The sequence below is a fragment of the Bombina bombina genome, chromosome 6, assembly GCF_027579735.1.
Source record: "Bombina bombina isolate aBomBom1 chromosome 6, aBomBom1.pri, whole genome shotgun sequence".
Classification (NCBI taxonomy): domain Eukaryota; kingdom Metazoa; phylum Chordata; class Amphibia; order Anura; family Bombinatoridae; genus Bombina; species Bombina bombina.
The window spans coordinates 766,624,471-766,638,264 of record NC_069504.1 but is presented as its reverse complement, the minus strand read 5'-3'; the positions used below and the strand labels follow the sequence as shown (position 1 = coordinate 766,638,264).

The 13,794-nt window shown below is 36.7% G+C and overlaps 1 protein-coding gene across 2 annotated transcripts; it reads left to right on the top strand.

Moving 5' to 3' along the window:
* The first annotated feature begins 2,365 nt into the window (after nucleotides 1-2,365).
* On the top strand, nucleotides 2,366-13,565 carry LOC128662257 (dual specificity mitogen-activated protein kinase kinase 7). 2 transcript variants are annotated; one of them, XM_053716079.1, is made up of 6 exons: nucleotides 2,366-2,522; nucleotides 4,325-4,372; nucleotides 6,170-6,311; nucleotides 9,262-9,328; nucleotides 13,139-13,252; nucleotides 13,386-13,565. In XM_053716079.1, the coding sequence occupies exons 1-6, from the start codon at nucleotides 2,405-2,407 to the stop codon at nucleotides 13,548-13,550; spliced, it is 654 nt and encodes a 217-aa protein (XP_053572054.1). In that variant the 5' UTR covers nucleotides 2,366-2,404; the 3' UTR covers nucleotides 13,551-13,565. The 2 variants fall into 2 exon arrangements, with proteins under 2 accessions (XP_053572054.1, XP_053572055.1); XM_053716080.1 differs by lacking the exon at nucleotides 4,325-4,372.
* The last annotated feature ends 229 nt before the right edge of the window (nucleotides 13,566-13,794 follow it).

Here is a 13,794-nt window from a genome sequence, read left to right as displayed (position 1 = left end):
CTACTTGGTCATCTTTACAAACCCTTACTAAATTCTACCATTATGATACTTCTGAAACTGCCTTAAAGGGAAAGTAAATTTAACGATATATCAATAAGCCAATGCTTTAATCTACTATAAACTAATCTAGTCGCTATTTTCATTTTTAAATAATTTTTAACGATATTCATAATATAGATATATTTTCATTCTAACCTTTCGCTATGTTCCTCCTCCCCCTTGCTTTCTTCCAGCTTGTGTATTATAATTCTTACTAGTGGTCCCACCCGCCGTATAAGTATGGTTACGTGCTCGCTCTCGAGAAGAGATTTTATGAGCATGCGCAATACCACGCTCTCTGCTACGATAAATGCTATCAATTGTATGGGGCACTCTTTTCATTAGACTGCACATGCGGCTATCATGAATGCGCTTCTAAATACAGACGTAATTCAGAGATAGCCGCATGCGCATTTACAGCCGGGGGCGTATATTGAACTGTTTGGGACGCCAGTGGGGGACCAATCAGTTCAATATGGCTGTATTTGTCACTGAAAAAGAAAAATACGTTTTGAATGCGGGCGGAGGATCGGCGAGAGAGTTTTGAAAAAGGTATTGTGAAAAAAAGCTGGTTATATTAAGATTTGAGTAAATTGATGAATGAAAGTAACCTTTTTGAGATGTATTTGTCATTTATTAGTAGCAATTAGACAAAGTTTACTTTCACTTTAAAGTGAAGGTAAACTTTGATGAATGAAAGCCCGTTTTTTAAAAATACTATTAAAAACAGGGGCACTTTCATTCATCAAAGTTTACAAAGCAGCCGTTTTGATTAAAAACTTACCTCTCTTCTTTGCACAGCCAGAGCAGCTTCCCCCACCCGGAGATCCTCTCTTCACACGTCATAAATGACTAATCCATCTTCCTCCAATCACAGCTTTCCCCCCAGGGTAGTCATTGCCTGAGGCCATGCCGTGATTGGAGGAAGCTGGATTAGTCAATGATGACATGTGAAGAGAGGATCTCCGGGTGGGGGAAGCTGCTCTGGCTGTGAAAAAAACAAAAGTAAGTTTTTAATCAAAATTGGTGCCTTCTAAACTTTGATGAATGAAAGTGCCCCTGTTTTAAATAGTATTTTTTTTAAAAACTGACTTTCATTCATCAAAGTTTACCTTCATTTTAACTGTTTTATTCCTGTCCTATTTCATGGTGGTCTCCTGGACTTCACAGCTTGAGTATAGGATCAAACGTGATGGTTTGTGGACTCTAACAAAAATGTATGCATACCTGATACATTAATTTCTTTCATGATGGTGAGAGGCCACAAGACTTGCCCTTGTTTTTTTGCACTTCTTTTACCCTGTTTTTATTTTCTCCTTATGTATTACTAAGTAATCATGGGAAAATTGGAGGAATTAAAGCTCTGTTGTGTGTGGTGTTTTGCCTCCTCCTGTAGGACTGGACATTAATCCTACATGTGATGGCTCGTGGGCTTTAACTATCATGAAAGAAATGAATTTATCAGGTAAGCATACATTTTGTTTTTAAACAACTATCCAATGAACGTATTTGATAACATTTGCTTCATTCCCATTATTGAAGGAAAAACAATACACTATTGGGAGCAAGCTGAGCCAATGACAAGAGATATATATGAGCAGCCACCAATCAGCAGCTAGCTCCAAGTAGTGCATTGCTGCTTCTTAGGCTACCTATGTATACTTTTCAACAAAGGATACTAGGAGAATGAAGCAAATTAGATAATATAAGTACATTGGAAAGTTGTTTAAAATTGTATCCACTACTGTATATAAATTGTAATTTAAATATTGGGTTTCATGCCTCTTTAATATAGGAGGCTCTTCAAAAAAAATCTTGCTACTATATGCTTTCCTCATTTTTTCCCCATTATATTGTAGTGAATATTGTTATGACATATTATTACTGTGGTTGTTTGGTTGGGGAATTAAAATCTTTTGGATTTAGTGGTAGGGATTCCAAACGACAAGCATTTGAATGATTTACACGTGTATAGTAGTATGAAAAAATGGAAGTCTTTCTAATTATTTAAGAGTGCAGTGATAACATATTTTGTTTGACCCTTATATGAAAGCGGCATACTCCATGACCCGGATACAACAAAAATTACTAAACAAGAAAATATTATGGTTACAAAAAACTCACGCATTGCCTGCCGCTCGTTCTTATAGTTAATGTGCATGCGCATGGTCAATGAATAGATTTACATTTTTGTGTGTGCGTCGTCTCTACGTGAACTAACTTTTCAGCTGCACTTTGCGGCCTTCCACCACGCATGCGTAATGTCAGCTGTCAGACTGCTACACGCGTGCGTGGTGTCAGCTGTCAGTCTTCCGCAGCGCTTGCGTAGTGAGCTATTTGTTTATTATTAGTGCGCGGAGGGAATATGGCGGCGTCCTCCTTAGAACAGAAACTCTCCCGTTTAGAAGCGAAATTGAAGCAGGAGAACAGGGAAGCCCGGAGGAGGATTGAGCTAGAGATAAGCCCGCAGCGGCCAAGGCCCAGTAAGAAACCCCGGAAGCATATGAAGCAGGGAAACGAAAGAGAGGGGTTGTTGGTAGACGAATGGAGTATAACTAGAATATAATCATAATAAAGAGGATGTGCAAATGATTTAGAGAGATTCAGTGGCGTCAGAACAGATAGGTGCAGATGATAGTGTCTTGTAATGTTAGCGAGGTCTTCAGACATGTTTGGCAGAGGGAGAAGATTGTGAGATAGGGGGAGGGGTGTTAACGAGATTTATAAGGGAAGAAATGGGGACGTGAGAGACCTTTAGTAGGAAAGACGGGATTTACGAGATTTGTAGTTGAGGAGAAGCAAGGGGCCTAAGAGGCTTATTTAGGGAGGTTTTAGTTATGTTTTTACTACGGTAATATGTATCACCTAGAGATGTTTGTGAGGGTTGACGAAGGATCAAAATGGGGAAGAGATACTTAAAAATAAATATTGAGAAGGGATAGAAGGGTCAGATTGCAGTATGGAATATGGAAAAGAGTGTGAGTTAAAGTGTATGGACGTGGAAGAAATTATAATTGGGGTGATTATCCATAGATCAAAGTTGGAACAGAATTAGGATGTAGGAATCTGGGAGTACATTGAGAATAGAGTTTCTTGAGTTTAGGTGTTAGTGTAAAAGAAGACTATTTGGCTTGTGTTAGTAGCTGTAGAGGTTAGGTGTATACTTGTAGAGAGGGTGTGGAAAGTAGGAAGGGGTCAGTTTAGGTAACTAATAAAGTAGTGGGTAGTTAGGGGATGCATGAGAGATCAATGTTCTGTGGATGTGGAGAGTTGAAGGGTTTGAGTGTAAGAAGGAAAGGGTGTTGAAGTGGCCTACAAAAGAGGTCAGGATACAGTTATATAGGAGAATGTGAAGGGGATGATTAAATAGTGAAACAAGGCATCACGGGGCATTGAGTAGAGGTGGTTGCCCTGATGGTGGGGATAGAGGATAGGGAGAAAATTGTAAAAATGACTTATTAAACATTAAAAATGATAAACCCTTAATATATTTGTATAGCACCACCAAACTTCAGAGTGCTTACTATATGAGTTGATGTACACATTGACACTGATTCAAAATAAACCATACACACCGATACAACTTTAAACAGATTCATACAAGATATTAGAACCCACCGAGGTGTATTTGATGGCATATACAATGACAATACAAGGTGTTTATTTACACTAGATGATACAATAAAGAGTGTGAGGAATTGAAGGATAAACAGTTGAAATAAAAGGAAACTAAAAATGTAATGGACCACTGAATAGCGTAGATAAGTAGGGGTATTGAAATGGCTAAAGTTAGAAGTGACATGGGATCAGGGTTATGATGACCAGTGAATGGAAGATATTTACGGAACAGGTTGTTTTAGGTGACTAGAAAGGGGTTTAGCTTTAAAGAGACCATAAACACTTTTAAATAAATTAGAATTTTTAGGTAGGAAAACTATTGACCAATGGGTAGAGGAACATGAATGTGGTATGATGGGCGATGAGAAATCGTGGAATCCGATTGAAGAATATGAGAACATTTTGAACTTTTGTTAGGAAAGTTACTTTTTTTTAAAATTTTTCTTATTTGGTGGTGTTATTGTGTTAGAACGTTCATATGTTTTCATCTTTCCATTTACTTCATTTGTGACCTCTACATCGCCTTTCTATTTTTTTTCCGTTTTCTCTTCTTTCTCCATCCTTCCATTACTCTTTTTCCACACCTTCCAATAGTTCTGTTCCCTGGTTTCCTATTCCACCTTGTTGCTATGAATTTTATGTTGATTTTCCCCTGTTTCTCCCCTAGTTATTCTCATCACTCTAAGTCCCACGCCCGCTCCATCCCAGCGAGCAGGTACCAGTCCCTTCTTACCACTTCCTTATCTGTACTGGACCCAGCTGATAACCCTTTCCTTGCCCATATCAATCTTAACATGCACCGCTTTTACCTTCTCTCCTTTTTATTCCTTTTTGTTTTAAATCCTTTTTTATTCTTCCCCCCCCATTCACATGCTTGGCGTTGCTGTCCCTTCTGTTCTAAGTTTTTCCATGCATGGGTCGGGGACATTGCATGCATTGTATGCATGTAGACTTTCATATGGAGCATGAGCTCAAAGCAGTCTAACCAGAGGGCAATTGCAAAACGCATGTGTGGGAGGTATAGGAGATTTCCAGGATGTTATAGAGGATACATAGAGCTCTGCATGGGGAAGATGGGAAAGGGAATATGTAGCCTTAGGGAGGTAAATAATGATACCCCATAGTATGTTGATAGGTTGAAAATTAAATTGCATATGAAACATTTGGGGAAAGTAGCTTTGAAAGGCACTTGGGACAGTTTACACTAAAACTTACTGTTTAAAAAGATAGATAATGCCTTTACTATCCATTCCCCAGCTTTGCACAACCAACATTGTTATATTAATATACTTTAACATTTAAACCTCTAAAATTCTGCCTATTTCTAAGTCACTACAGACAGCCTCTTATGACATGCTTTTTTTTTTTTGTTTGCTTTTCACAACAGGAGACTGCTAGTTCATATGGGCCATATAGATAACATTGTGTTCACGCCTGAGGAGTTATTTAACCTTTTAACGCCGTTATGCCATTCTGTTCCGTCATAATTACACTGGGCTTTAAAGCCGTTATGACGGAATAGAACGTCATAGCCAACGGCTGTCCTGAAGCCTACTGTGCTTCTCAGATTTGATCGCTGTCTGGAGGGCGTTCCTAGGGTTATAGGGACGCCCCCCGATCCAATAATTGAAATATCGCGATCGTGTGATTTCAATTTGTCTACATCGGAACAACAACACTTTAACCCCATCAGGAAAGGGTTAAGAGTTAGTACAACACAGTGCTAAATCCAAGTCAATGGATAATAAAGTCATGTGATCAAGGGGCTGTTAGAAGATGCTTAGATACAAGGTAATCACAGAGGTAAAAAGTATATTAAAGGATTACTTTCTGTTATAATTTTTAAGCTAAACAACTAACATATTAAAGTTAATAAACATTAATTAAAACCTACTGACCTATATTTTCTCCAAAACGAAGTTTCATAACGTTCTAAAAGTTATCTTTTATTCGCCGATGATGTCACGTTATCCTTCCCACTATTTTCAGCACTGCGTGTTCAAAATACTTAAACCAATAACTTTGTGTTTAAAGCGCCCTTTTGAAACCTAGGTATTGTAAACGGATTGGTACAGAGGAAAGGATACCCACGGAGTGGGTTTTGAAAACAATTAAATTTGCAGACAAGATTTCTGATATACGGTAGAGATATGTTAATGTAATGCTATTGATAAAAAGCGTATTTGGGGTAGTTAGTTAGTAACAGGCATAGAAAATATTTACTTACAGTGGCCCTTTAATATAACTGTGTTGGTTATGCAAAACTTGGGAATGGGTAATAAAGGCATTATCTTTCTTTAAAACAATAACAATTCTATTGTAAAGTGTCCCTTTAAAAAGTTGCATGCAAAATAAATGAAAATAAGCAGTATTATGAGTGGTTTGAAGACATAAACATCAGGGTCAGCTGTAGTTCAGTTCCTTAAGAAAAGCTGAATACTTTAAAAACCATGTTCAAATTGCTAATACTTTTTTTTTTTTTTTGCACACGCCATCCCTTCTATTTTTGTAGCTTTACAACTCCCTCTTGCAAATGATGGCCATCATCGCTCAGATGCAAATACACACCACCATCCGCCGCCACCACCAGTCAGACCTAGGCAGATGCTCAACCTACCCCAGCCCTCCTACTTAACTCAGCGTAGCCTTGAAAGGTAAGCAGTTCATAGATGTAAAAAAAAATTATTACTTTGATAAAGTTTTCAAGATGTTAGTTTGAGATAATTGGGGTAAGCACTGTGTTCTGTACACACTTCCTCTCAAATTAAACACTAATACATGCATGGAAATATTTATGTAGTAGAGTCATTGAGATGTGTACTTGTACTACCTTTAACCAATTACCAGGGTGACCAAACTCACTGATCTATGGAAGGAGTGAATTGTCCAGGATTGTCACACAAATAAAGTTGTGTATTGTTTTTAAAACGAGGTGAGAGCAAGGTAATTTATCGAGCTGCAGATAATCAAGTTCTCAAGTAAAGGACTTATCGACCTGCAATCAGCACTTGCAATGTGCAATCCTAAATTTCGCCAAGTAATACTACAAGAGCTCTCTTGTGCAATCCGACCCCTTGCTTCCACACAACCAATCACCTCTGAGGTGGTGAAAAGCATAAGAAGCAGGAACTTTTCTTCTATGGCTGTATCTATATCTATTGTTGCTTTGGTAGAATGCAAAAGTGCACAGTGATTATCTGCTGGAGCATACCTAGAAGCTGTGAACTGTTGAAATACAATGCCTGTGTCTAAACATTGATAAGGAGGGTGGAGTAGACTGCTCCAGACAGCATGGCTATTTAAATATGTTTGCTTATTTTTAAAAATTATTTTAAAATACTTGCCAGAAATTTTTAAACATTTTTTTTTTTTTATGCAAATTATTTTTACTTAATTACCCCTTTTAGGATATGCACAGATCTCAACATGTTTTATAGCACTTTAATACATTTTTGTGTTTTATATATCACACAAAAGACTGATACAGCTAGCCGTAGTGTGCAATGATTAATATGGGGACGCGATGCTGAGCAGATAGGGGCGAAGATGTATGCTCCTGTCCGCTAGATTTTCATATATTTGGCCCTAATACTTAAAACTTTTTTTTTTCTCCAATATTTAACCAATATAGTTAAAATATATACATTTTGATATTTTCAGGCTAATCTTTGCTTTAAAAACATAATTCTATCTAGATTTTAATTAGTGTTAATGTCCCTTTTATCATTAAAAGTGTTCTCACTATCCGATATCCTAATGAACAATGTGATGGCTATGCGACAGATTGCGCTTGCACAAAGTACATTTACAGGGACCATCTGATCCTTTAAGAGCTGAAGCCAGAAGCTGTATGCACACTATCCTTATGGCAACAAGACTGCCAAGGCAATAATAAAACAGCTCTTTTTGCTCTATATAGTTACTCCAGTGGCACCTAGTGGGTGAGTTTGGAATTGCTTAGGTTAAGATTTTCTTGAGAGAGAGATATATGGCACAACTAGCTTTCAGGTTATCTACAATTAACGTTTTCTTGTTAAAGGGATGCTAAACCCAATTTTTTTTCTTTAATTATTTGGATACGATACGGACATGCAATTTTAAACCACTTTTTCATTTACTCAGATTATCAATTTTTCTTTGTTCTCTTGGTATCTTTATTTGGAAAAAGCAGGAATGATAGCTTTGGTGCCGGCCCATTTTTGGTACAGCACTATGGATAGCGCTTGCTGATTAGTGGCTACATTTAGCCATCCAGTCAGCAAACGCAGCCCAGGTGCTGAACCTAAAAGGGGCCTGTTCCAAAGCTTTCATTCCTGCTTTTTTTAATCAAAGATACCAAGAGAACAAGGAAAAATTGATAATCGGAGTAAATTAGAGAGTTGCTTAAAATTGCATGCTCTATCCGAATCATGAAATAAAACATTTGGGTTTAGTATCCCTTTAATGTGCATGGGTGAGAAAGGAAACTGTGTTTTGGGAACATAAAAATTGTGAATGAATTATTGGGTAATAGTCCCATGGGATACAAAGGAAATCCCTAAGTGGGCAACAAGACTTAAATCGAAACCTATATAACTTTGTGATAAGTGTATTGTCTTTCTTCATTTAGAGAGAAATGAGATGGAGCAGAAGCTAGAGTAAATATTTGGTTGAGTATAATATGCTTTTGAATTATTGTAACAATTACATACATTTACCTAGTGTGTATGAATATGGAGGTTAAGTTGAAGGTATGTTTACAACCAGAGTTCTCTAAGGGACAGAGCAAAACATTTTAAACAACTTTCCAATTTACTATTATCTAATTTGCTTCATTATCTTGGCATCCTTAGTTGAAGAAGCAGTGATGCATTCCTGGGAGCTATCTGAAGCAATAGGTGAGCTAATAACATGAGACATATGCAACCACCAATCAGTCGCTCCTGGGTCTACCTAGGTGTCTTTTTGAACAAACAATATCGAGATCAAAGCAAATTAGATAATAGAAATAAATTGAAAGGTTGTTTAAAATCACATGCACTGTCTGACTCATGAAAGAAACAAATAGGGTTTTATGTCCCTTTAAATTGGATGTATAAGAAGCTGTATAGCAGACTGTTACAGAGGATAAAACCAGTGGATAATGGTACTGAGTTTCATACTGTATTATTACTTTTATATGGATATATGACTAACCACCTGTCAAAACTGTCAGATAGATAGATATATATATATATATATATATATATATATATATATATATATACACACCACACACACACTGAGCAACACATGCTTAGGTTTATGGTAACTACATTAGTTGAAGGCAAAATCTTGTATAATGTGCATGACTAGAACATCCTCATCTATGGTGTAATATTGTGTGAAAGCCTGACAGGCAATATCTTGGAATTATTGTGCCTTTTCTTAGCTAGGCATACTTCTTGAAATTAGTAAAATGAACCCAGTATGTTGTGTCTGACACATCTTCTAATTTAAGTCCATAAAGCTCAATAAGCTCAAGTGCTCCATTCATATAATGTTTGGTAAGTGTAAGATTTCTTGTTGATATTTTATTAAAACTATCTCGCTAAAAGTTGTATGTTAAAATGTTTTGTCTTGCAGCATTGAAATTGATCAGAAACTCCAAGAAATTATCAAACAGACAGGTTATCTTGTTATTGATGGGCAGGTAAGTCAACATTCGTTATATATTCGTGTATATCAAATATTTTAAAGGGACAGTCTACTCCTAGATTTTTATTGTTTAAAAAGATAGATAATCCCTTTTATTACCCATTCCCCAGTTCTGCATAACCAACACTGTGATATTAATATACGTGGTTGCCTTGTATTTAATCCTCTGCAAACTACTGCCTTATTTTCAGTTCTTTTGACAGACCTGCATTTTAACCAGTCAGTGCTGACTCCTAGTTAATGCCACGGGAGTGAGCACAATGTTATCTATAAGGCACACATGATCTAGCGCTGTCTAGCTGTGGAAGCCTGTCAAAATGCACTGAAATAAGACTTAGAAATTAGCATATGAACCTAGGTTTAGCTTTCAACAAAAAATACCAAAAGCACAAAGAAAATTTTGAAAGTTGTTTAAAATCGCATGCCCTGTCCGAATTATGAAACTTTAATTTTGACTAGACTGTCCCTTTATTACAAAAGTGTTCTGTAAATGCAGCCTAAAATCTTGTACATAGCAACTTGGCCTTAAAGGGACAGTCAACACCAGATTTTTTTTTTGTTTAAAAAGATAGATAATCCTTTTATTACCTATTCCCCAGTTTTGCATAACCATCACTGTTATTTTAATATACTTTTTACCTCTCTGATTAACTTGTATCTAAGCATCTTCTGACAGCCCCCTGATCACATGACATTTTATTTATTATCTATTGACTTTCATTTTGTGTCTGCCACAAGCTACGTGCGTGACCACAATGTTATCTATATGGCTGACATAAACTAGCTCTCCCCTGTTGTGAAAAGCAAATAAAAAAGCATGTGATAAAAGGCGGCATTTAAAAGCTTAGAAATTATCATATGAGCCTTCCTAGGTTTAGCTTTCAACTAAGAATACCAAGAGAACAAAGCAACATTGGTGATGAAAGTAAATTGGAAAGTTGTTTAAAATTACATGCCCTATTTGAAACATGAGTTGTTGTTTTTTTTTTGGACTTGACTGCCCCTTTTAAATAGACACTAAACATTGTTAAATGTAATTTTTTATTTTTTTTTATTTTACCCTTTTTAATAGGATGAGGAATTATTTTAAAATGTTCAGAGTTGTACAAATTCCTAACTATCACTGGATATTTTTTTCTGTTTTATTTACCTTACTTTTTTACTCATTGAGGTTCAACCCTTTCCCACCGGGAAAAAGTTCCTATGTAAACAAATAAGTAAAAATGTAACCCTCGTGCCATGGTTAACTGTCTACATTGGAACAACTGTTCCAATGTAAACAAATTGAAATCTCGCAATCGTGCACGTGATCACGAGATTTCAATGATGCAATCCCATCAGGGAAGCGCCAGTGGCTTTAGGAAAGCCAAGCGGTTAGGACGTTGTATTCCGTCCTTCAGCGCTAAAGCCCAGCAAAATTTGAACGGAATAAAACGCCTTAACGGCTTTAAAAGGTTAAATCAAGTGATCTTTCATGAGATACCGTGATTTCAATGATGGGATCGGGTCAGGGGGAGTGCCTATGACGCTAGTCACGCCATCCAGCTCGCAATCCCATTTGGGAAGCTTCTATGGCTTCAGTACAGCAGAACGGCTAGGACGTTCCATGCTGTTGTAACGGTGCTAAAGCCTAGGCAGTTATGGTGGCATGTAACGTCTTAAACGGCGGGAAAGGGTTAAATGGAAATGGATAATAGAAGTGAATGTAATGTTTTTAGTTTTGACTTCCAATTTACCTCTTTCTCTTGTTAACATTTGCTAAAACATATCTTCTTTCCACAAGAGCATATCACGATATGCTTAGGAGACTATACGTGTCCCTATAGCAAATTGGAGTTAACCCTTTGAGTGCTAATGACGGCTCAGAGCTGTCACTAGCTCTCTCCCACCTTGAGGGAGATCTGGGGGCTCCCACCCACTCTTACCCCGGCGATCGTGCCTGTAGAGTGACAGGCATCGCCGAGGCTTCCCGTTTTGCGTGTTGACGTCACGCAGCTTTTTTTATACTTAAGGAGCAGGGGGCATGCTGCTTAGAAGCCTGTATCTCAGGCATCTAAGCAGCTACAGACCCCCAAGACCCACCATTGGAAAGGCAATCTCCTAACCTTTCCAACAGTGTAAGTCTTGGGGGTCTGAAATTTGTATTTAAAATATTAATTTATGCATAATGAAAGAACTTTATAATATGTTTACATTATTTATTCTTTGCCCCTTTCATGTATTTTATCTCCGAAATTCTAATTCTCAGAACTTAAAATGCACCCTGCTGACTACTCAAGGCTGTCTGCTACATATCTGTTTCTAATTGGCTTTATCAGATAACAAATGCAAAACAATGCATTTATACTAATTTTATGACACTGGCTATCCTTGCCTGTAGGCTAAAGCCCAGATTGGCTCCCCCAAATAAGGCAAACAGTGGGAGGTGTATGTCTATTAAAAAAAAATAGTTGCAGTAGAAAAAAAGATGTTACATTGTTTTAAAGCTGACGTTAATCTATAGCAACATAGCCGAAATGTCTTGTAATTACAAATATTTTACGGTCCCTTTAAGTTCATATCACATTTGTTCTGGACTTTCAGCTAGTACTGGCACAAAATAATTATAATTTAATAGAATTAACTTGAGATTTTTCTGTTCTGAACATGCTGCTGAAAATGCATAGGTTTGCATACCTGATACTGAAAGACCAGTTTATTCTCTAGCACAACAGAAAATTAAAATGTATGTGTGATGACAAAGCATCTTACAGTAGCAAATGACAAGAATATATTTCATTAATAAACTTAAAGGGACAGTCTAGTCGAAATTAAACTTTTATGATTCAGATAGGGCATGCAATTTTAAACAACTTTACAATTTACTTTTATCATCAAATTTGCTTTGTTCTCTTGGTATTCTTAGTTGAAAGCTAAACCTTGGTATGTTCATATGCTACTTTAAGGCTGCCTCTTATCTCATTGCATTTTGACAGATTTTCACAGCTAGGCAGTGCTAGTTCATGTGACGGATAAACATTGTGCTCACTCTTGTGGAGTTATTTATGAGCCAGCACTGATTGGTTAAAATGCAAGTCTATCAAAATAACTGAGATAAGGTGCAGTCTGCAGAGGCTTAGATACAAGGTAATCAGAGGTAAGTGTATTAACCCCTTAAAGACTTGAAACGTACCCTGTACGTCATTGGTCTTCCTATACGGGTTGCTTTTTTCAATAGCGTGATCTTGCCAGGCTATTTTAAGCAGATAATCCCTTAACGATAAGTGAAGTATATGGTATGCTATGTTCGTTAAGGGGTTAATATAGCAGTGTTGGTTATGCAAAACTGTGGAATGGGTAATAAATGGATTTTTTTTTTTTTTTAAACTAACATTTTCAAGTAGACTGTCCCTTTTTTGTTTTTTAATTTGAACTTAAAGGGATATGAAACAAATTTTTTCTTTCATGATTCACAGCATACATTTTTTAACCACTTTACAATTTTCTTCTATTATCAATGTTGCTTTATTCTCTTGGTATCCTTTCTTGAAGGAGCAGTAATGCACTAGTGGGAGCTAGCTAAACACATGAAGTTGAGAGGCGTATATAAGTGCAGCCACCAATCAGCAGCTAGTTCCCAGATCTCTTTAGCCTACCTAGGATTGCTTTTCAACAAAGGATACCACAAGAATGAAGCAAATTAGATAAAGTAAATTAAAGTTTAAAATTAAATGCTCTATCTGAAACGTGAGAATAAAGTATCTTTGTCACTCTGTATAGTTTGGTTGTCTCCTATACAGACCTTGTTTTTTCCCCATTATTTTAGCGTTACCAAGCAGACATTAATGATCTTGAGAACTTGGGTGAAATTGGTAGTGGAACATGCGGCCAAGTGTGGAAGATGAGATTTAAGAAGACTGGGCATATTATTGCTGTGAAGGTAATGACAATCTAATATGGGTGTATGTGATCTAGCATTCAGCTAATAGTAAATCATTTTCCATAGTCTTCAAACAGTATCATGCTTCCTTTTTTTGTTTTACTGCCCAAATTGAATCATGTGCACTTTACAGCAAATGCGACGCTCTGGTAACAAGGAAGAGAACAAACGGATATTGATGGATTTGGATGTAGTATTGAAGAGCCATGATTGTCCGTACATAGTGCAGTGCTATGGAACCTTCATCACTAATGTAAGCTCATGCCCTAATTATTTACCACCACTCTTATTTCCTTAATACAAAACATATAGATTTGTATATCTGTCTGTGTGTTTAATAGGGTAAATGTAAATATTGGTATGTGTACTAAATATGCATATATACTCACACATACACCCAGTATGACTTTTAATACTGCATATACATTTATAGGGATACAATTCAAATAATTTAATGTTTGCATGGTTTAAATGGATATGAACAGTAACAACATGCTAGATATGTATTCAAATCAAAGATTAGCCTTAGATAAAATAAACAA

Bases quoted from the DNA above. Each gene is read 5' to 3' on its own strand.
- LOC128662257 (XM_053716079.1), top strand. From the start codon at position 2,405: ATGGCGGCGTCCTCCTTAGAACAGAAACTCTCCCGTTTAGAAGCGAAA. The intron at 9,329-13,138 runs GTAAGTCAACAT...CCATTATTTTAG, and splicing joins ATCTTGTTATTGATGGGCAG to CGTTACCAAGCAGACATTAA. The intron at 13,253-13,385 runs GTAATGACAATC...TGCACTTTACAG, and splicing joins GGCATATTATTGCTGTGAAG to CAAATGCGACGCTCTGGTAA.